At 40.3% G+C, this 20,147-nt stretch overlaps 1 protein-coding gene across 4 annotated transcripts in view; it reads left to right on the top strand.

Annotated features, from left to right (window-relative positions):
* The window catches only part of CLASP1 (cytoplasmic linker associated protein 1), a 266,188-nt gene that overhangs the window by 155,374 nt on the left and 90,667 nt on the right, over positions 1–20,147 (top strand). For all 4 annotated transcript variants that reach the window (XM_055315783.1, XM_055315784.1, XM_055315785.1 and 1 more), the window contains 6 exons: positions 1,029–1,088; positions 7,312–7,389; positions 9,144–9,311; positions 9,847–9,896; positions 10,741–10,911; positions 12,761–12,808. In XM_055315783.1, coding sequence (XP_055171758.1) covers positions 1,029–1,088; positions 7,312–7,389; positions 9,144–9,311; positions 9,847–9,896; positions 10,741–10,911; positions 12,761–12,808 — 575 coding nt within the window. The remainder of the gene's footprint in view (positions 1–1,028; positions 1,089–7,311; positions 7,390–9,143; positions 9,312–9,846; positions 9,897–10,740; positions 10,912–12,760; positions 12,809–20,147) is intronic.

Below are 20,147 nucleotides of genomic sequence, written 5' to 3'. Positions count from 1 at the left end.
CAACACTCAGCACACGCGTACACATGCACATGGGTTGCCAGCCGTAGGCCTGGGTTGAATGGCTCCTGTGTGCTTCTAAGAAGAGCCCCCTTGTATTCCTGGCACATGGGAACTGTTCCTTGTCTCGCTTGCTGGTTTATGTCTTGGCTACCATTGTTATCTGTAGCATCCAGGGTTGGGTTAGGGTTTATTAAAGATTTATTGAGTAATTAATTATGGATTACGAGATTTTGAATTGGGAGGACCATGGGAATGAAAGTCTGGTCACTAGAGAAAAATTACCTTCTGATTTGTTTCCTTGAATGAGTTCCTAAGACTATTAAGGTTTACTCCCAAAAAGATAAATACCCTGGACTTCAGAAAAGTTCTAGAGAGGTAGAACCCAAAGTGGTGATGTTATCCAAAAGAGATGAGACCAGAATTATTTTGGTGCACAAATCAGACCAAGAAAGATGACAAAAGTGAAAAGTCCCGACAAGAAAGGATGTTGAAAGATTAAAGAGAGGACAATAGATGAGTAGTTAGAGAAAAATCTATTTTAAGCACTACCTGAGCCCTTCTTAGGAAAATTTGGAAAGCCCTTTTTTAGGCCATTTTTAAACTGTTTTTCATAAGGCAATCCGTGAAAATAGTGCAAAGACTAATTCCCTGGTTCTGTAATAACGTATGCTGATCTTTTTTGCTCATGTACCTCCTTTATTAACATATTATCTGAGGTGGTATAAAAACAAATGACAGTGATAGGCCATTTCAGTAATGTTGCCAGGAGGCTTCAGTTTCTGATTTGAGGGAGACTTTTGTATCTTGTCTCCTATGTGTCTGTAATTGTTCTTTCTGATCACCATAGATGCTTACTTTTACTTGGTTGGGTTTTCAGTTAATGCTGATTCTATCTTAATTTCCATTTTTTGCATCTTAATGATTAGAACAAACTTACCAGTTCTGAAAAGTAGCGTGGGAAGAAAAAAAGCTTTTATTTTCACTAACATAAAAATGAGTTAACATATTTCTTTCTTTACATTTTTTAGACGCTGCTTTGAATTTTTAGATTTACTTTTACAAGAGTGGCAGACACATTCACTGGAACGGTAAGCATTTGATTTGCAGGGTTTTTCCCACTGAATTGAATCTTGACATTTAATGCCTTGACAAGTGGTCCAACCTCCTAAAAAGGATCGAAGGAATCTTAAGTATTTGTAGGACTGTGTCTATTATTTATACTGTTTCGAGGCACAGAATATTGGCAGAAACTTTTAGTGAATTTCATCGATTACAGTTTTAGTGTGCCTAGAGATAATGGACACGTGCAGCATGCCGACTACAAAGCCACAATTAACTTTTTTTTGAAATTTTAAAAAATTCCATTATAAGTAACATACCATGTTATATTAGTGTCAGCTATACAACATAATGATTCAGTAATTCTGTACATTAGTCAGTGCTCATCATAAGTGAATTCTTAACCGCCTTCACTTATTTCACCCATCTCCCTCACCTTCCCTCTAGTAACCATTAGTTTTTTCTATATAGTTGAGTCTGTTTTTTAGTTTGTCTTTTTCTTTGTTTTGTTTCTTAAATTCCACATACGAGTGAAATCATATGGTATTTATCTTTCTCTGACTAATTTCACTTAGCATTATACTCCTCTCTAGATCCATCCATGTTATTGCAAAATGGCAAGATTTTAGTTTTTATGGCTGAGTAATATTCCATTATGTTTATATATCACATCATCTTTATCCATTCATCTGTCGATGGACACTTGCATTCCTTTCATAATTTGGCTATTTTAAGTAATGCAGCAATAAATATAGGGATGCATGCATCTTTTTGAATTAGTATTTTTATAACTTTTGGGTAAATACCCAGTAGTGGAATTATTGGATCATATTATATTTCTTTTTTTAACTTTTTGAGGAACCTCCATACTGTTTTCCACAGTGGCTGCCCCCGTTTGCATTCTCACTAACAGTGCAAGAGGGTTCCTATTTCTCCACATCCTCACCAACACCTGTTATTTCTTGGTTTTTGATTTTAGCCATTCTGACAGGTGTGAGGTGTGGTATCTCATTGTGGTTTTGATTTGCATTTCCCTGATGATGAGTGATGTTGAGTTTCTTTTCATGTGCCTCTTGACCATCTAGATGTCTTCATTGGAGAAATGTCTATTCATATCTTCTGTCCATTTTTTTAAATTGAATTATTTATTTTTGGGGGGTATTGAGCTACATTAGGACTTTATATATTTTAAATACTAAGCTTTTATTGAATATGTCGTTTGTAAATATTGTCTCCCATTCAGTAGATTGTCTTTTAGTTTTTTGACAGTTTCCTTTGCTGTGCAGAAGCTTTGTATTTTGATATAGCCCCAATAGTTGATTTTTGCTTTTGTTTCCCTTGCCTCAAGAGACATCTAGAAATATGTGGTTATTGCCAGTGTCAGAGAAATTACTGCCCATGCTCCACTACCATGTTTATGGTTTCAGGTCTCCTGTTTAGGTCCTAAGTCCATTTTTTTTTCTTTTTTTTAGAGATTGGGAGATGGGGGAGAGAAAGAATCTTAAGTAGGCTCCATATCCCATGTGGATCCTGACTTGGGGCTTGACCACACAACCCTGAGGTCTTGACCTGAGCCAAAAATCAAGAGTTGAACACCTAAGTCACCCAGGCACCCCACTTCTTAATCCGTTTTGAGTTTATTTTTGTGTACAGTGTAAGAAAGTAGTCCAGTTTCATTCTTTGGCATGTAGCTGAACAGTTTTCCTAGCACCATTTGTTAAAGAGACTTTTTCCCATTGCATATTCTTTCTTCTTTTGTCAAAGATTAATTCACCATGTGATCATGGAATTATTTCTGGGCTCTCTGTTCTGTTCCATTGATTCATGTGATTATTTTAGTGTTGGTACCATGCTGCTTTGAATATTACAGCTTTATAGTATATCTTGAAATCTGGAATTGTGATATCTCTAGTTTTGTTCTTCTTTTTCAAGATTACTTTGCCTACTTGGGGACTTTTATGATTCTATACAAATTTTAAGATTATTTGTTCTAGTCCTGTGAAGAATGCTGTTGGTATTTTGATAGGGATTGCATTAAGTCTGGAGATTGCTTTGGGTAGTATAGACGTTTTAACAATATTTGTTCTAATCCATGAGCGTGGAATACCTTTCCATTTGCTTCTGTCATTTTCAATTTCTTTCATCATTGTTAAATAGTTTTCAGAGTATAGGTCTTTCACTTCCTTAGTTATGTTTATTCCTAGGTATTTTATTCTTTTTGATGCAGTTGTAAATGGGATTATTTTCTTAATTTCTCTTTCTGCTGCTTCATTATTAGTGTATAGGAATGTAATAGATTTCTGTATATTAATTTTATATCCTGTGACCTTATCAAATCCATTTATTCTAGTAGTCTTGTTTTTCTCTTGCTATTTTTAAAATTCTCTCTTTATCACTGTGTTTTGCTATTTTAATTACTGTGTCTTGGTGTGCATGTCCTTGTGTTGTTTTTGTTGGGGGCTCTCAGTGCCTCCTGGATCTGGATTTCTGTTTTCTTCGCCAGATTTGAGAATTTTTCAGATTTGTCAAATGTTGGGGGCTCTCAGTGCCTCCTGGATCTGGATTTCTGTTTTCTTCGCCAGATTTGAGAATTCACATCAGACTAGGAATTTGCCAGAGATGCAGTAGTACCAGACTGCTGGGCACTTCCCTTGTTTTGTTCCCTAAGAATTCTTCAAATGAATTTTTTGGCCCCTTATCTCTCGTCTCTTCTGGGATTCCCTATAATGCAAATGTTTACCACACTTGATGATGTTGCTGAGTTCCATAAGTCTGTTTTAATTTTTTATTATTTTTTTTCCTCTCTCCTGTTGAGCTTAATTGCTTCCCACTATTCTTTTCCAGTTGCTGAGCCAATCTTGTGCTTCCTCTAGTCTGCTTATTCCATCTACTGTATTTTTAATTTCACTTACTGAGTTCTTCATCTCTGATTGGTTCTTTTTTGCTTTCTAAGTCCAGTGAGTATCTTTATGGTCATTATTTTAAATTCTCTATCAGGCATATTACTTATTTCCATTTTGCTTAGGTCTCTTGCTGTGATTTTGACCTGATCTTGCACTGGGGAAATACTCCTCTTTCTCCTCATTTTGTCTAACTCTATGTTTATTTCTGTATGTTAAGAAAAGTCAGCTATGTCTTCTGCTCTTGAAAGCAGTGGCCTTATGAAAAAGAGGTCCTATAGTGCCCTGTAGTGCAGTGTCCCCTGTTCACCAGAACCTGGTGCTTCAGGGCTATCTCTGCATGTTGCATATACCCTACTGTTGTGGCTGAGCCACTTTTTCTTTCAGTCCAGTCATCTGCAGTGGCTCTCTGCATGTTGTGGGCAGCATTCGATTCTTGTATTTTTAGTGGGCCAGTTGGGACTGACCTGGGCATGCGTCACATCAGACTAGGAATTTGCCAGAGATGCAGTAGTACCAGACTGCTGGGCACTTCCCTTGTTTTGTTCCCTAAGAAGCTTTTATTGGTGGGTGATGCCTACAGTTAGAGTGGCTCTCTGACTCCAGCCCACTGCTGGAACCAAGAGTCTGACTGGTATGTGGTTATCTTCTGCTCTCCTCAGGGCAGGAGTCAGTTTGCAGAGGTGCCAATCCCTATCACGGCTGCTTGCACCCTGCCAAGCTTGTGGCACTGCTTTGAATGGGCTTCAGCCAAGGATGTGTTGGATGGGGCAGGACCCAGGAGAACGCTGCCGTAGGTGGCGTTCAACTATTGGGACTATATCAAAACTTGTTAGCAATGTTTTATGTGGATCTGCTCCATGGGGGGAGACCTGGAACCAGGGCCTGGCTGGAGGGGATGTGTCCACAGGAGAAGCCAGGCATACTGTTAGCAAGCTAGATGGAAAGTATTGGCACTGAACTTGTTTCTGTGTGTCTGGTGTCTATGTATCTGGGCAGGGAGATGGTACCCACCAGCTCCTTTGTTTCTGGAGAAGTCTCCCCAGGATTCCTGCCCCTTCTGCTCATGCTCTGAAATCAGTGAAGAAAGCTCCTTCGTGTATACCACAGGTGTTTTTGGAAGTGCTGCTTTAGGGATCCCTGGGTGGCACAGCAGTTTAGCGCCTGCCTTTGGCCCAGGGTGCGATCCTGGAGACCCGGGATCGAATCCCACGTCGGGCTCCCGGTGCATGGAGCCTGCTTCTCCCTCTGCCTGTGTCTCTGCCTCTCTCTCTCTCTCTCTCTGTGTGTGTGTGTGTGTGTGACTATCATAAATAAATTAAAAAAAAATTAAAAAAAAAAAAAGGAAGTGCTGCTTTATTGCTGTATCTCCTGGGGGCTGTTTGTTGTGTTCTCTAAGGGTGGGGATTCAGTTTCCTATTTCCTAGCTATTGATTTTTAAAGTTCCAGGGTTAAAGTCTCACTGATTCTAAGAACTCATGAAATTATGCCCCTCTGGTTTTCATGTGGGTTCCCTGTGCTGAGGTGCTTGGTATGAAGGTTTGGTCCTCTCCCCTCTGTGTGTTCCCAATGTCCTCCCTTTTGTAGAAAGCTCATGGGCTCATCTAGCTCCTGACCACATCTGTGCCCTTCCTACCTTCTTCATTGTGGCCTCCTCTCTAGACTTAGCTATGCAGAGTCCAGTCTGCCAATCTTCAAGTGCTGTTCTGGGCTATTTACACTGATGTGGGTGATACCTAGTTATACCTGTGGGAGGGGGTGAGTTTAGGATCCTCTTCCTCTGCCACCTGTCCTGGAAGTACACCACAATGAACTCCCCTTGACTCTCCTTTTTTAAATTGAAGTTCGATTTACCAACATCTTGTATAATACCCAGTGCTCATCCCATCAAGTGCCCTCCTGAGTGCCTGTCACCCAGTTACCCCATCCCTCCACACCCTCCTCCCCTTCTTCAACCCTTTGTTCATTTCCCAGAGTTAGGCTCATTGTACTGCCTGACATCCCTGTCAGTTCCAACTAGGAAAAGGTTTCAAGCTGCTCTTGGTAGGCCGGGATTAACTCTTAGATCCTTCGAGGAGTTTCGCTCATCTCAAAGTTTTCTTTTTGATCCCCCTATATCAGAAAGTTAGCATTTTTTTTTTTATTCAGGTTGGTGTTGGTATGTTTGACATCATCATGATAAAAGGTAGGATTATGGCAGCATGCTTGCAAAAGCACATCTATTAATTTTGAGATTCATTCGTTGCCATTTTTAGTTCCTTTGAATTTGAGATGCTTGTTATTTGTGAGTTAAATTTGGAGAGAATAGATGATGCTATTGTGCCACCCAGTTTTTATTGTTACGTATTGTGAGGAACTTCACAGCATCCTAATCATTTTATTAGTAGAATTCTAATGAAGTGCTTCTGGGAGTCCTGTTCATACTGCAGGGGTTGGAGAGGACACAAAGCTCTGCCTCTCAGGGGTAAAATTTCATCTGCAAAACCTTGAATCTAGAAGAGAGTCATGCATTTTTTCGTCTCGGATATTGTACTCTCTATTTGTGATAGTTTTGGAATTTAGAGGTGTAAAATGGAGTGGGAGACTTAACGTGAAGATACGTGTGTGAAGAACTGAGATGTCACCTTGTGTATTCATTCATTCCTTTCTTTGCTCAGCATCCCATCTACCACTTGGCAGGTACTTGCTAAACAGGAAGGAATGAGGCAAAGACTGAAGGGGCCATAAAATTAGTGACTGCTCTGTTCTGGGAGACTCTTTGCATCCTTATTTCTTTTCTTAAAAATCTGTTAAGTATTCAAAGAGATACTTTTAATAATTTCTTCTCAGGGCAGAACATAACTAAAGAGAATATCTGTTGATAAAATTGTGACACGATTTTATAAATTTGTTCATGTTACATAGTGGAACTTGAATAAAAACATTATGTTTAATTACAGAAATGTGATTCAGGTAGCTGTTTCAGTATTCTGATGATTATTACCTCATAATTTTCATAGAAACTAGTGCTGGCCATGGAAAAAGTAGGGTCTTGTTTTTTGGGTTCCTAAAAGGTTGAACTAAATAAGGATGATGTGAGAAGAATCAGCCATTATTTTAAAAACTCAGGGTACTTAGGTGGGGTTAGCTGATGGAGGATAGGGGGTGGGCCAGGACCAAGGTAGAAGTTACGAGAATAGCACAGGGGGTATAAGGGAGTGCTCTGATTTCTCAGCTGTGTGTTGGTTGACTCACTGGACACAAAGGCTCTGGATTCCATGATGCTATTTTGAAGTGCTCACACCTGTTTTCATCCGCATAAAACACCACATGTTAATAATGATTGTTACTGCTTTCTTTTCTGAATTCCTAGACATATATCAGTATTAGCCGAAACAATAAAGAAGGGAATACATGATGCAGATTCCGAAGCAAGGATAGAAGCCAGAAAGTAAGTATTTATTGTACACCACTTGTTTTTCATGCACTGTTTTTAAATTTCAGGCGTGTTGTTTAGATTGCCTTATTAAAAACTCATTAAGTTATACGAACATGTTTCATTAATTGTGACTTTGAAAACATGACCTCAAAAGGCCAGGTCTTGTTATTTCTTTATTTTTCTGCTGAGATTTCTTTATTTTTCTGCTGAGAAGATTGTTCAGGTGCCCAGGCCTGAAGAACTGATTGATAGCATTTGAATGTAAATAGGACTAAAGTCTACAGCAGAATATTCATTTTTAAATTTATGAGAAATTATTACATGAATCAGAAAAGCACTTGTATGTACACTCAGTGCATTTTCTTACTCATTAGGCTTTGTTAAAAGCCAGGTCATAATCCAAAGGGACCTTTTGATTCCCTGTGAAAAATCACAGTCCCAGGGATCCTTCCCATGTGATGACATCGCTGCCAGCTTCAGGTGTGAAGAAGTGTGAATGTGGTGAGGGGCAGATGAGTTGATGTGCTGCTGGCAATTACCACAGTGGTAACTTGCAGGTGCCACACCACGTTTGTGGCAGTTTTGCCGTTAGGGCTGCTCATGCTCCAGTCACATAGCTGTGACCATGCATTCCATGCCTCCTGAAGAATAATTTTGTCATCGTGACTGTAAATACCAGGAGTCAAAGATGCTGAAACTTATTCTGTCTTGGGCAATGTGTAGATAAGCGCTATGAATTTGGCACCTGTAGTGGTTTTTCCTGTGCTTTCATAGCGACCAGCTCTTCTACTTGACACAAGTAGCCTCTCTTCCGACTATTCCTGTTTTACTTAGCTGCACTGATACCTTCTGATCAAGTCCCTGTTGCTCTTGGACTGCGATCTCGGTTACATTCTATTCCCCGGGTTTCTGAGGTTTTCAGAGGACCTCATCGAAGCACTGAAGTGGTTACCACAGTCCCAGCTTGGGTAGTTCCTACCAAAATAAGTGACATAGCTGATAGATGCTCACAACTCTTAGGAATGGATTCATTAGTCATGTGCTTAAGCTGTTTTTATCCTTATATGTATTCTCCTGCTTCCCCATTTTTTCTGGTTCTTTAGTCGTGCTGCAAACAGGTTTCAAGTAGCTCGGAACCTCTTTGTGCCTCTGTTGTATATGTTATCTAAGGCAACTGTAAATACTTCAAATCGATGAGTGTCAAATTGCTTTTATAAAAGCTGCCACTGATGAGTCCCCTTCCATGTTCTGAGTCTACTTTTAGGTGTTTTAGCTCCCTCGTCCCGAAGGCTCCCCAGTCTCGTAAGTTCAGCCCTTTCATTTCCATTTTATTTATTTATTTATTTTTAAAAGATTTTGTTTTTATTTATTTATGAGAGACACAGAAAGAGAGAGAGAGGCAGAGACTCAGGCAGAGGGAGAAGCAGGCTCCATGCAGGGAACTCTGATCCCAGAGCTCTTGGATCACACCCTGAGCCAAAGGCAAATGCTCAGCCGCTGAGCCACCCAGGCGTCCCTCATTTCCATTTTATAAGTGAGACTGGGATACAGAGATGTCTGGTAGCTTGCCCAGTGTCACAAAAGCCAGAAAGTTGTGTGCTGAGGATCTCTTCCAGGCCTCCTTAGACCCTCTCTCCCTTACCCTGTCCTGTTCCTAGTGGCAGTAAGCTGAGGGTTGCAGTCCTTGAATGTTCTGTGGTGGGCCGCAGAGCTCTGTGAGCCCCCGTGCAGTCCTGGCTATACGACAAGCTTTGTGTCTCCCCTAGGTGCTACTGGGGTTTTCACAGTCACTTCAGCAGAGAAGCAGAGCACTTGTACCACACCCTCGAGTCATCCTACCAGAAAGCCCTACAGTCCCACCTAAAGAACTCGGACAGCATCGTATCGCTGCCGCAGTCCGACCGCTCATCCTCAAGCTCTCAGGAGAGTCTGAAGTAAGCACTTCAGCTGTGATTTTCATTCGTGTGAGATTTTATGTTGGGAGTTTGCTATATGAGAACACAATCCCAGCTGGGTTTTTTTGGTTTATGGGCCTGTTTTAATCCCTTCTTACTTCAGATGGGGGGCAAATCTCACCTGCTGCTAGGTGAGATACTGGGGGAAATGGTAAGGAATAGATGGCCTCGGTTTCTGAGAAAGTATGATTGTTGACTTAGAGACAAGTCTGGAGAGGGGGAAGGTGTTAGGAACTTGGACATAAATGTATCGTCTTCACTCTTGATTTCTAACTTCTGCCTTGAGTTATGACTTCTCTTTGTACATTTGGAAGATAGGCCAATACATAATCCTAAAGCTTAGTCTGGAATCAAGGATTTGTAAGATTGTGGTCTTAGTTACCTGATACATTCTGAAAACTCTGAAATAAGTTCATCATCATCATCCTAGTTTCCTCTTGTAGAGTGTACTGGTGTGAATGCAGATGAAGTGCATGTTTGATTATAATAAACACAGGTATACTTTTATTTTCAGCCGGCCACTCTCTGCCAAAAGAAGTCCTACTGGAAGCACCACCTCTAGAGGTAAGACTGGCTGCTGTGGTGAAGGCAGTCTTGGGGAGGCCTCTGTTTCTGTGCTGCTCCCAGGGGCTGCTAAGTTGCTAGAAGCTGTTGACCTGCTTTTAGGCCCCCCCTCAGGTTTGCAGAACATGCTGCTCTGGGTGCTGCAGCTGTGCCCAGTGGCAGAACTCCATTGCCCCAGGGGCCAAGGGCAATGAGGAACACACAACCAGGGTGCCTTAGGCAGGCAGAAGTGGAGCCCTGGGACCTTTCTACTCAAATAGTGCCTCTCCTTGGCTCTGGTCACTAGATAAGAGAATGAGGACAACTGGTGATGCTCTGAGGATGCTCTCAGTCAGAGATCAGACAGTAGAATGCTCCCTGGGAGCAGAAGGCATCAGAGTCAGGGCGCGTGCTTAGGCCACATTATGTAGAAACTGGACAGATCTGTGCGCTTTTTCATTACCTAACTTCTCACATTCATCGGAAAGAGGGACCATTTCTTTGGCATTTATAGTCTTTGATTACAAGAAAACAATGGAATGGGTGTGTCTGGTTGTGGTCACTTCAGCATTGGCTAATCTTTGTCTTCAGCATGTCCTTGCTTATGCATGCCAACCTTTGTTAAAACCTAATAAGAAGGAGCACCTAGATGGTTAAGTATCCTAACTTGATCTTGGCTCAAGTCTCAGTGTCAGGGATGTGAGTTTAAGCCCTGTGTTGGGCTCCATGCTGGGCATGGAGGCTACTTTTTAATAAAAAAAGAAAAAGAAAAACAACTTGATAAGAAAAGCAAAACAAGTTTTAACAATGTATGTATACAATTCTAGCATAGTCCCTGCTGATGTTTCCACCTTTCCTTCTCAAGCTTCTACAGTTAGTACCAAATCTGTGTCAACGACTGGATCCCTCCAGCGATCTCGAAGTGATATTGATGTGAACGCAGCAGCCAGTGCCAAGTCCAAGGTGTCCTCAGCCTCGGGTACTACGCCTTTCAGCTCTGCAGCAGCCTTGCCTCCGGGGTCATATGCATCCTTAGGTAACCAGACTCCCTACCACCTTTCCCCCCAGTCCTGGTGTTCGAGATTATTCTTAGCCCTGCTCAGATTTATTTAGCAAATTCTAAAACACAATCATTGAGGAAATTCTCACTGTTACAGGGCTGATATTTATGTATAAATAGCTCAGTGCATTTACTGCTGATTACCAGCCACACACCCTTTGTTAAGTGTTCCCTTTCTCTGGAGCATAATCCTTTTTAGTGACAAGTAAGTACCTGGATGCTCACATGATGTGTCATATCCTTCTACTTCACTTCCCCCTTCATGGCAACCCAACCAGCACCTATGCTACCTCCCATATTGCCAAAGCTGGCTTTCCCCCCTTGTGACATCCGTGGGGGCAGGGTCAAAGGGTTTAGTGAGGGAATCACCAAAGAGTCATTGGTAGTTAGGTTTTCACAATTTGAAAATATTATTGGGGTGGCCAAGGTGCGGGATGGAGGGTCCCCAAAAAGGGACATCTCGAGAAATGTGGCGGATCCACTGGCCAGCATAACCATATTCCACAGAATAGTGTTGGTCTTCCATGGGTACCATGGAAGGAGAGTGTACTTACATAGTAGCCCAAAGAATTTTTTAAAATTATTTTTAAAAGAAGTCCTATCTGCCAGAATGGTGGTCAGTTTCTCAGTTTTTCAGCAGACAGCTGAACAATCTGTATGTAAGGCTGATCTTACTTATTTCATCTTATTTTTGTTAGAGCAAACTCGTTCAAGCCAAAATCTGGGGACTTTGCTGGATTTGTTTTATTTTGGATTTTATGGAAATTGAATACATATAATTTAAACTTCATGGAACATTGAGACTGGATTGCTTATGTGGTTTACAAAGCAATTCCAAAGTCATTTCTGAAACTAATGTTCTGAGCATGGAAGCCCAATGAGAAATCACCAGGAGATTACTGGTCTGCCGTTGATTAGCTTGATGACCCTGACTGGGCCATGCAGTCCCTGAAGCTGTTTCTCTACCTAATTAGTTGTGATAAATGTCACCCAGCTCAGACACATGCAGGGGATAAATGAAATGATATAAAAGTCTTTTGTAAACTCTTATCCTATAAGGTGAAAAAATGGATCGTGCCAGGAACATTACAACATGAGAGGCATGTATTCTGGAATGTTTGTTAAGTCAGCCTTGTTTTCTCTAGGGAAATACCTCAAACACAGGTACCTTTTGATTGGAAGGAAACCCAATAAGTGTTCCCCCTTTCTTCCATTTTACTACTGTAACATCACACTGGAACGTTTATAACGTTAGGTTGGTATGTAGTCATCCAGTAAGGGGGAAGTCAGAATGACTCTGTCCCAGGGTAGAGTAGTAGCTCTGTTCATTTCAGGTCAGTTTTAAGTATGTACCCATGTTTCAATACATTTGACCCACCTTGAGTGTTTGTGATCAGTATTTGTTTCATTGCTTGAAAGCTTGAGTAAAAACCATCTTTTAGAGGACTCGGTAGTAGTCTTTGTTTTTCTGTGCATATTTGGGATATTTTAATATGGACCATGTAGATTTCCCTCAGTGCTAGGAAAAGCACTCAGGTCTTTTGGTCTGATGATACAGAATTGACCTCTTAAAACACTGAAGATAAATTTCAGCCCGGCATTAGTTCTTGAGGTGACAGGACTGGAATATTCCCATTCTCTCAGCATTTCCTGAGAGAGCATCTACCCCTACTTGCCTCATGTCCCAAACCACGAAACAACAAAAAACCCTGGAAATTTAACGTAATCCTACTGAGAGGTTGTTACAATTACTGCTTAGGTTGGGCACATTACATCTGTGCAGAAGTGTAGCATTAAAGCTGACGATCCTTTTCCGAACTTCTAGAATCCAGACACGTGAGGGAAGATACGGAGTCCGTAGGCCTTGAAGCAGGTACCCAGCTGTACAGCTTCTGCTGCGCACCATGTAGTTGGGATAGGCGTCATTGCTAGAGCTAGCTTCTCTTAGCTTCCTATTTGCCTCTGTTCTTTGGGTGATTCTTTAGTACTTTAGCTTCTGGTTTCTCCTCCTGTACGCTGCTGGTACTTGGTTCTAAGAAAACGAAACTCTGAAGAGGATGAGGGTTGGCTAAAACAAAAATCAACAGTGTACCAACGGAGGCCCTACCCTGGGTTGTCATGTTTCATTCTGTTTTCCAAAAGTGACATGACACTAGGCCAATTTTAATACAAGGCACACTTATTCGCTTCAGAATCTGCTTTGCTGTTGAACTTCTTTTTTAATTTTATTTTAAATTGTACTTTTGCTTTTTTAGTAGCTAATAACATTCTGCTTTTTAATTTTTTTACTGTTACTAACTGTTCCCTGTTATCCCTTCCCTTGTTTTTTAATTTGCTTAAAGATGGTACTTCCACTAAAGCAGAGGGTAAGCGGTTTGTTTTTGTGATTGAGGTGTGTCTCGCCTTCACTCGTCCTCTGTGCTCACTGAGTGTTGCCTGGCACCCAGTTGTTCCCACCAAGGTCCCTGCATGACACGTTGCATGTTCCCTCCACTCTTCTTCATTCTGTTTCCCCGGCTTTTTGGCTTCCCCTCTATCTGAGCTCCCCTCTCCTTCCTTGTTCTGTTGTGGTTCTGGTGAATTTGTCACTCACGTTCACGTGTGCTATACGAGGTTTCCGGCGCCCAGTCTACCTGGGGAGGAGCATTGCCAAGACATTGTGTGCTACTGTCCCCTGAGCTGCTTGTCTCAGATTTTAGTACTCCTGCGGCACCCCCTCCGGAGTCCTCGTTCCCTTCTCTTTTTTTCTCTTTACTTTTTGTGCTTCTGTGGGCTTCTCAGGATTTGCCATTTCCTGTTTTGAAAAATCAATTCATTATTTAGATGAGAGGCTGGTAACGGTTTTCTACCAGGTAATTTATAGAAATGTTAAACGACACTTTTCTCTTTCCTGAAGATGCTGCTGAATCATGGAATGTCATTTCTGTTTGTATCACGGGCATATACCCCATTCATTCGTTGACCATTCTTGCACTCACCAGCCATGTATTAAATGCCTTCCATGTGCCTTGTTCTGTGCTACATGCAGGATCTAGCCTGGTGAAAGAAACCCATGCCTCCTGGTCCACTTTGGTTTCTTTTGATGCCATTCTCCAGTAGTTCTTCCTGATTTTGCATTATATTTTTGACATTTTGACCTAACCATTTCAGTCTGTACAGGTCTTTGATGAGCACATGCTAGATGAGACCAGCCCTTTGCACAGTCTATTGCTGTAAAGTAGGATAATGCCTCAAATAATTGAAACTTAGGGAACCTCATCTTCTTAAGATAGTGGCTTAGACTCACCAACCCTCAGCCTAATGATTAACAATTAGGAGCTGCTAGTTTACTTTCCTACATTATTTGGCCATTCTAAAAGGCTAGCCTGCAAAGTGGACTGGTTCTATCTATATGTGCAGTTCATAGTACTTTTAATCAATATACCACTTCCTTGGGGACTCATAAAGGAAAAATTAGGAATAGAATTTTTTTTTAGCAAAGAGCATAGTCCCAAGGTCAGTGTTCTTCAAAGTGAACCTCATCATAAGAATTACCTACAGCTTGCTAAAGGAGCAGAGCCCTGGGTTAGGATGGAGCAATAGAATCTGAATTTTCAACAAGCCCCACAGGTGGTTCTTCCGGTTGGACAAGTGTGAGAAGTGAAAAGTTGCCCAAATGAAAAATGGACAAGAAGCCTATGTCACGATGAGGACCTCCTTCATGAGAGCAGCAGACTCCTGGGGCTGGGTGTGATTTTTTGCATTTCTAGCTGATAATAAGTAATTGTATGTTTCTTCTTCCCAAAGAAACCATCCTACATATTTGCTCAGCTTACATGGAAGAGTAGTAGAGAGCAGAATTCCAAAATGTAGATGGAATGGGAAATGAAGATGTTCCAAGGGACATTGTGGTTTTGTTTTGTTTTGTTTTGTTTTGTTTTTTCAGATGCTCTCATGTCATATATCTGTGTGACAGACTTGAAATCAGCCTGCTGTTCTACCCAGCACTAGGAATTTTTCACTTTTTTTTCCTTTTTATTAGTTTTCTTTTTACTGATGCAGAGCAAGGTCAGAGAATTGCCTACTCAGTTATTGTGCCCAAGACCAAGAGGCGTCTCTTTCTGATTCTTCCAGTAGGGAAAGTGGGAGAATGAGATGGGGGCCCTTCATTGTATAGGGTTCAGAATCCAATGGAAGCCAGCCTTAGTGAGGGGAGCCGGTGTGCCTTGTTCTCTGTGTCCCAGGGCTGTGCAGGCTCTTGAGGGCTGGACATCAGACTATCAGGCCTTGAGCGCCCACAAGAGGGAAAGGACCATATACTCCTGTACATCTAGGAGACCCTGGCTGTGAAGCAGTGAAACCTAGCGGTGGTGCTCAAATTCTGCACACGGTTCTTAAGAAAAGGCAGAAAGTATCACAACCTGGAGTAAATGTCGGGCTTGTCCTGAGTTTCCAGTTTGAATTTTTGTAAACCTTTTGGGCCTTTTTAAAATTTGTTAATAAGCCTATGAAATACTTTCCTGTCTAGCTCCTGAGACAAGAAGAGGCAGGTGCTTTCATCAGTAGGAGACAAAGATAAGACTTGGAATCAATAGTTGGATGCTCTAAAGTAAAAATTCAGACAATGCATTTGAATTCTGGCCTAGTGTAGGAATGGAGAAAATACATCTCCTTTGGGAGTTTCTTTATCATACCCATCAAGTAGCCTTTCTCACATTTACAACTAGTCAGAAAATATTTTTTTGTGAAGAACCAACAGAAACTCATCCTTTGGAAACAAGTTTATTTCCAGGTTATCTTTGATTAATTTGGGGAGATTTTGAAGGAAGCATTTATATCATTGGTTCTGCTGCTTGTGGGAAAGTCTATGATGAGATGCTGCAGCTGTGACAAATGAATGCACTCTCATCTAATGGTTGGGTTTGGTGTGTGTGTGGGGGGGTTGTTTTGTTTTTTTGTGTTTTTGTTTTTTTTGTGTGTGTGTTTTTAAGAGCTACTATGGTTTAGGAAATACCTCATTCAGATTCTTTCTTGGAACACATAATTTTAAATGCAGGGTTCCTGGGCTTGAATGACCCTTGGGAGCTCACAACTTACTGATCATTTCAGAGAATAAATGATCATACGTTATTAAGTCAAAGGCTTAATGGACTTGGACTGAATGTAGGAAAAAAAGCCCTGCCTTAACTTTTCATGGTTTTTAAGATTACAAATTAAAAACCAATGTAGTCTTGTCTGCTCTTCAGGAAAAGGAACTTAGATTTTATTTTAGTTCAGTTTTATCGGGAAATAAAATATTTGGTATTATTGAATATTTATCCAAGAACTCTGAATTTTAAGTGATTAGCTTTTTTACACAGTGAAAATATATGTGTCTGTATGTTGGAGTAAAAGTACTAAGGTTCTTTCAGTTTTGTCTTTAAAAAACGCAAGAAAAGTTGTTCCTTTGGGGGAATGGTACTTGCAGGTAACATAATTTACAAGTGGTCAACTTCCCAAATTTTGATTTTATAAAAAATGCTGCATACGAGTAGAGTTTGCTTTAGTTGTGCCCCGAAGCCATGAGTTTATAAAGCAAATACATATGCCAAAAGGCCCAGTGTGATGAGTGGTGATTTATCTACAAGAACTTTTAATCTTTATAACCTCTAAATTAAGAATTGCCTGAAATTTTGAAACATAAGGGGGACAGAAACTCTAGTGATATGAGGCTGTCTGATAAGTGATTTCTTAAATTACCTTGGACCAACTGTAGGAAAACCATGGCTGCAAGTTAAACTGGCTGCACAGGTTTCATTTCCCATTTTGAGGGCTCTTCTGGAAGAATGGCATTGTGTTTGAAAGAAATTCTTCAGCAGCTCTTTTAAAAAGCTACTCAATATTGGTTGTTCTGCCTTTATTCTATGAAAGTCAAAGGCTGCTCTCTTCCAATTCTTTGTTTGCTTCTGGGTGTAGCCCCTTCTTTGGGTAGGTCCATTCTTGTCCATCTCCAGAATTATTTTTTTTCTGTTGGATAGTTCTCTGATACTGCTTATTTCTATTTCTCTTACTTATGCTTTTTTCTTTCATGTCTGCATTTCATCTTCTTTCATAACACAGTATGAATGTCAGTTAGTAACAGGTCATATTGTAGAACTAAAAATATTTTTATTCTTTGTTCCATTTATTGAATATATTTTGTTTTTCTTAAAGACCGTGGAGTATTTTATATCATCTCTTTAGAACGTAAATAAGCACTCAGAGTAATATCACTAAATTAATAAACTGAAAACAAACCAACCAACCTTCTCCTTATATAAGAAATCTTTATCTGAGTACAACACAACAGAGGCCCTTTTAACTCCCCAAAATTGATTTTAAGGGTGCCCTGAGGTCTTAGCGATTCATGGGGATCCCCGTGGCGACAAGAAACAAGCCCTTATGCAATCTTCCCAGGTGAGAGGTAAGGTTGACATTGAGCCAGCATTGTAAAGGGGACAAGGAACAAAACCTCTTTATCTTCAGGTTAATATGGTATCTCTTGACTTTGTCCTATCTAGAGGAAAAAACCAGTCTCCCCTTATTTGTAACTGAGTGCACTTCTGGCGTAAATTATGGTTTCAATTCTCATTGTCTGTAGCGTCTGGGAACTCCAGCCTGATGAATTCAAGTGGTATGTGTTTGTAGCCTCCAAGGGTGCTGGACAGGAGCAGTGAACTTCTGCAGAGGAGTACACCCAAATCGGGTCCAAGATTCCCAGAGATTAAAACATACCACATGTGAGCTCATAAGCCATAATTACCTCTATAATGAGGGAGAAGTGGCAAGCGAAAAGAATATAAACGTTTTAATCCTTCAAGACTTAAGGATCTTTTATGTAACATGAAATATATAATTGCAGTTAAATGTCTAAAAGAAGTAAGAAACTTGCATTTTTAGCAACATGTAGAATTCAGCAGAATGATCCTCCTCATTGAGAAACATATCACTGATCTAGGATGAAAACAGTGAACCCACACATCTCTAGATCTAAGCAGAAACAAGAACCCTAGTAAGTGAGGGTTTAAAAGCTGGTTTTTACCTTGAGGTTTTTGGATGAATGTCAGAGATGTTGAGCATTCCCTGTGACGGATATGTGGGACATGGAGGACGAGTAAAGTGGAGCCCACCCAGGACCTGATCATCACTGATAAAAAGGAAGTTAACTCCACTAAACTGAAGAGGATGAGAGGAAATTTTACCCATTTCTTAATCTTGATACTGGGTAAAGGGGGTAAGGAATCTTCCCTGAGAATTTGCAGTCATAAATTGCATCTTCATGCAGTTTTTGAATCAGAATTGACACTTTTCGTCTGAGAACCCAACAGATAAAACACCTGAATAGATAAATCATATTAAAGTGGCTTGTGAATCACTTGTGTCTAAGGACACTAGCAGAAACAAACATAAATCCTCATTGGAAGAATACCACTTCAATCTGCATCTTAAAGAATTCCTATAAAGTTCCAAGAAAAGGAATCCTTTCATTGTCTTAATATTTAAAGAATAAATTTGCAAAGATAAGTGAAGGAGTAAGAGACTATAAAGAATGACCAAGTCAATTTTAAAGAACAAATGGATCTTTTAGAAATGAAAATATAATAGATGATTAAAATTAACAACTCACTGTGTAATTTAAGCAACAGAATTTTTGTAGCTATAGAGAGAATTCATGAATTCAAGACAGGAAAGTACTGTCCAGAGTACAGTGTGTGTAGAAGAGTAGAGTTGTGAAAGACAAAGAAAGTTACATGGACAATAGTGAAGACATTTAATGAAGAGAGAATGGGGCATGGACAGTATTTGAAGAGGTGATGGCTGAAAAGTCTCCAGAATTGATGAAAGGTACTAGACCACAGACTCCAATAACCCAGCAAGTCCCAAGCAAGACAGAAGGACAAATGGTAAAATAGTAGAACACCACAGATTGAAAAAGAAGGTATTAGAAGCAGCGAGAGGGGCAAAGAGACTACCCATGAAGGAAAGCCAGAGTTTACATCCAAATAAAATTGGAGAAATCTGGATAAGATGGATGGAGCCTATTAACATCCATGTCTTGCTTCTGATTTTGCACTGCAGGTTTAGAAGATGGAGGGAATCTGGGTAAAGAGCACATGGACTCCCTCTGTGTTCCATCTAACAGCTGCAGTGGAATCTACAATTATCTCAAAATTAAAAGTTTAACTTAAAAAGGCAGTGATTTTGGGGTGCCTGGGTGGCTCAGTTGGTTAAGTGTCTGCCTTCGGCTCGGGTCATGATCCCAGGATCCTGGGATTGAGCCTCCACATCTGGCTCCCTGCTCAGCGGGGAACCTACCTTTCCCTCTCTCACCCTCCCTCCCCCTGCTTGGGTTCTCTCTCTCTCTCTCTCTCTCTGTCAAATAAATAAATAAAATCTTTAATAAAAAAGATTTTAAAACTCCCATCTCTCCAAAAGTATGATCTAATTGAAGTTGTGTTTTTAATATGTTACTTTAATTAATGAGACCATTATCTTAAAACACAGTTAAGCATAGCCTTAAAAAATTAAGACAAGGAAGCAACAGAGGCTAAAAGACAAATAAGTGTGATTAAGATGGTAAAAATAAGCTTATATGAACTACACTTTCCAGTTAAAATAGAAAGATTATTAGACTTAATTGTTTTTAAAGATCCAGCTATGTGATATTTAAAGGGACAAATCTAAAATAAAAGCCTGCAGATAGAGTAAAAAACAAAAGGATAAGAAATACATAGTAAAGGAAAGCTGTGGAAGATCTATTAATAACAGACAAAAAGTAAGGCAAAACCTTAGAGATAAAGAGGATTGCTATATAATAAAAATTAGTAGGGAAGTCGAGGTGACTCAGTGGTTGAGCATCTGCCTTCAGCTCAGGTTGGGATCCTCAGGTCCTGGAATCGAGTGCCACATCGGGCTCCTTGTGAAGATTCTGCTTCTCTAAGTCTCTGCCTCTCTCTCTCTCTCTCTCTCTCTCTGTGTGTGTGTGTGTGTGTCTCATGAATAAATAAATAAAAATCTTAAAAAAATAAAAATATAAAGTAGCTCTTTTCCTTCAAGCAATATAAAGTTGCTTGAAGCTCAGCCACTATCATGAATGACACAGTAACTATCCAGATCGAGAAGTTCATGACCAACTGACTATTTCAGCGGAAACAGAGGGTCTTTGATATTCTTTATCTCAGAAAGGCAACAGTACCTAAGACAGAAATTTGGCG

This window comes from Nyctereutes procyonoides, unplaced genomic scaffold (genome assembly GCF_905146905.1).
Source record: "Nyctereutes procyonoides isolate TBG_1078 unplaced genomic scaffold, NYPRO_anot_genome, whole genome shotgun sequence".
Taxonomy (NCBI): domain Eukaryota; kingdom Metazoa; phylum Chordata; class Mammalia; order Carnivora; family Canidae; genus Nyctereutes; species Nyctereutes procyonoides.
This window is presented reverse-complemented; position numbering and strand designations above follow the sequence as displayed.